We start from the raw sequence: 2914 nt of genomic DNA, 5'->3' as shown, positions 1-2914 counted from the left end.
AATTATTTTATATATATATTTTATATATATATAATTTTATATATATAATATACAATATATTAAAACTATAATAAAATAATGTAATTATGAAAATTGATTTCTATCGTGATTTCTCCAAGTAACCCCATTCTTCCTTGATCATATCCGCAGCTTTTTCAGCAATCATATAAGTAGGTATGTTTAAGTGCCCCGATATAATTTCGGGCATGATAGACGCATCTGCCACTCGTAATCCTTGAATACCGATCACCTACAATACATTATACATAAACATTGTATATAAACTGACAAATTAAAAATATACACTTATATGACACACTACTTATAATATTTCTAGTAAATTGTCATTTTTCCAGGAAATACCTTTAATTTAGGATCAACGACAGCGGTAGGGTCTTCCTTTGCTCCCATTTTGCAAGTTCCAGAGTAATGAAAAAGCGTGAAAGTCATGATCCTTAACACGCATTCCCAATAAGCATTGGAATTATATTCATAGTCATTGCATTCAGTATAAGTAATGTTTAATAACTGAGAATTCAACGCCTGCATCGCCTTTGTTTGACCAAAATTTAATGCAGTTCTAAGACCTGCGATCATTGTCTTCATATCATTTGGATCATTGAAATAATTCAGTGTAATCTCTGGTTTAACATTAATATCATTAGCCAATAATGTTATTCGACCACGACTTTTTGGTTTCATCAATATTGATGCAAGGGACCAACCATATGTACCAACATATTTGTTCCATTCCTGACGTATAAATTTTTTAAAATGTAATATGTCTGGAAAAATATAATCTTCTTTAAATGAACTACTGGCAAACAGTAGTTCGATATCTGGTAAACCGTTACGTTTTTTCGGGTGTTTTGTATTAACGAAACCAATGGCTTCTATTCCACTCGGGAGCGTAAACGGTCCTGTTCGCTTTAATAAAAAATCGGTTATATACGGATTAAAAGGATTTAACTGTTCGCTTGGTAGTAAACTTATCGATGTATTTATTGTCCACGTTAATCCGTAAAAGGCTATATGATCCATAAAGTTCTCACCAACTGGTGCATCTTGGATGACATTTATACCTAATTCGATAAGATGTTTCATTGGTCCAATGCCGGACAACATTAATAATTGAGGTGATCCAATCGCACCTGCACATACGATCACTTCTTTGTTCGCAAACACACGTGTAATTTGATTATGCTTAACAAACTCTACGCCGATTGCTCGTTTTGTATTAGAATCGATCAATAGTTTTGTCGCCATACTCTCAAGAGTTACATGAAGATTGTTGCGATCGCGCGCAGGATTTAGATACGCTCTGTTGCTGCTCATGCGGGTGCCGTTCATGATTGTAGCCTGCACATATGAGAATCCTATTTCCTCCTTTCCGTTGTAATCTACTATTGGATATCCCATTTCCTTGCTAGCTTGTATAAATGCTTTTACAACGCCCGTGCGAAATTCTGATTGGGTGATATGTACTGGTCCATTGGTACCATGATAGACAATATCCGACTTCAATTCCGGGATATCCATTGTTTCTAATTTTTTGAAATATTTGAGGACATCCTTGTATGCCCAGCCCTCGTTTCCCATCTCGGCCCAGCGATCGTAATCCTTTGCGTTTCCTCTAGTAGCAATCATAAAATTTAGTGTACTACCTCCGCCAATAACTTTTGCTGTTGGACAAATGCAGTTATTGTCTTCTATGCCTAAACAGTACTTATTAGATGACTTCGTTCGATAACTTCGATTTATCTTGATCTTTTGCAGTAAACAAGAAATTAATGGGATATCCATGTATAAGCTTTCATATGTTCCGTCTTCGATCAGTAGCACTTTAATCTGAGGAATCTTGCTCAATCTTGCAGCTATAGTCGCGCCGGCTGTACCAGCGCCAATCACTATAAAATCAAACGTATCTCCAGATTGAGGTGTTGTGTCCGGTACTTGTTCGGCTAAATAACGTCGGCTCTGTATAAAGAAATCCACGACTCCTTTAATTAGCTTTAGTATATTCATTAATCTTAATCCTCCCGTATCGTCGCCATAAAGATTGTTGCTTGGTAGGTACAATTCTAATAAGCCGATTGTGATGGCAATGATAACGACAAAAATTGCTGTCTTTTTCATTATATTTTTTAAAATAAATATTTCTTCTTATAATTTCTTCTTAATAATTAATAATTTTCTCTTATAATGATAGAGATTATATATGATAGAGATCGGTGTCTGGATGCTCGATATATCTGTATCACAATATTATATTATAGTTAAATATTATATAATATATTACAGTTAGATATCATAGTGAAGTTACAATATAAAATAAAAGCCAGATTATCGAACTGATAATTACACTAAATGTCAACTTTTGGGAATTCTGTTCAAATACATATTGAAATTATCACCGAATTCTAGTGAGTGTTTTCTATATATATATATTCTTATTTTTAACTTGATCCGAAATCTGGATTGGTACTATCCAGTCACATGTATATAAAATCTTACGCATTCCGTTTCACGCATGATACTAATCTTTTTCTTAAATAATTTTTTGATGATTACAAGATAAAATGACATCATGCGCAATATGTGTGAAACGAATGTTCTCCTTTTACGTAATATTTCTTGAAAAAGTACAGTACATAATATTTCTTGTTTAATGACGTGATTTGTATCCATCCGAGGCACTAAAAACAAAATGTTTTCTCGACGCTCACATCAGTTTGATAAATGGATTTGGCTGATCGACAATATGAGATGTAATACATGCTGATAAAAAATAATAGAAACATTCTTTTTCATATTCTTTTCAAGAATAAACTGATATCTTTGAATCCTCGTTACAAGTTTAGTTTGAACTATATTAATTTTTTCAATTTTTAATTATTAATTATTTAATTTTTAA

The 2914-nt window shown here is 32.9% G+C and overlaps 1 protein-coding gene across 1 annotated transcript; it reads right to left on the bottom strand.

The window, feature by feature from the left end:
* Positions 1 to 100: 100 nt before the first annotated feature.
* On the bottom strand, positions 101 to 2136 carry LOC105625313 (glucose dehydrogenase [FAD, quinone]-like). Its single transcript, XM_012206649.1, has 2 exons — positions 364 to 2136; positions 101 to 250 (listed from the first exon to the last, which is right to left on the bottom strand). The coding sequence occupies exons 1-2, from the start codon at positions 2134 to 2136 to the stop codon at positions 101 to 103; spliced, it is 1923 nt and encodes a 640-aa protein (XP_012062039.1).
* Positions 2137 to 2914: the final 778 nt, after the last annotated feature.

This window comes from Atta cephalotes, assembly GCF_000143395.1.
Source record: "Atta cephalotes unplaced genomic scaffold scaffold00831, whole genome shotgun sequence".
In the NCBI taxonomy this organism is placed as follows: domain Eukaryota; kingdom Metazoa; phylum Arthropoda; class Insecta; order Hymenoptera; family Formicidae; genus Atta; species Atta cephalotes.
Note: the sequence above shows the minus strand (reverse complement) of the source record. Positions and strands in the feature narration are given on the sequence as shown.

Coding starts and splice junctions, on each gene's coding strand:
- LOC105625313 (XM_012206649.1), bottom strand. CDS start 2,136: ATGAAAAAGACAGCAATTTTTGTCGTTATCATTGCCATCACAATCGGC. Junction 251..363: donor TCGTTGATCCTAAATTAAAG/GTATTTCCTGGA, acceptor AATGTATTGTAG/GTGATCGGTATTCAAGGATT.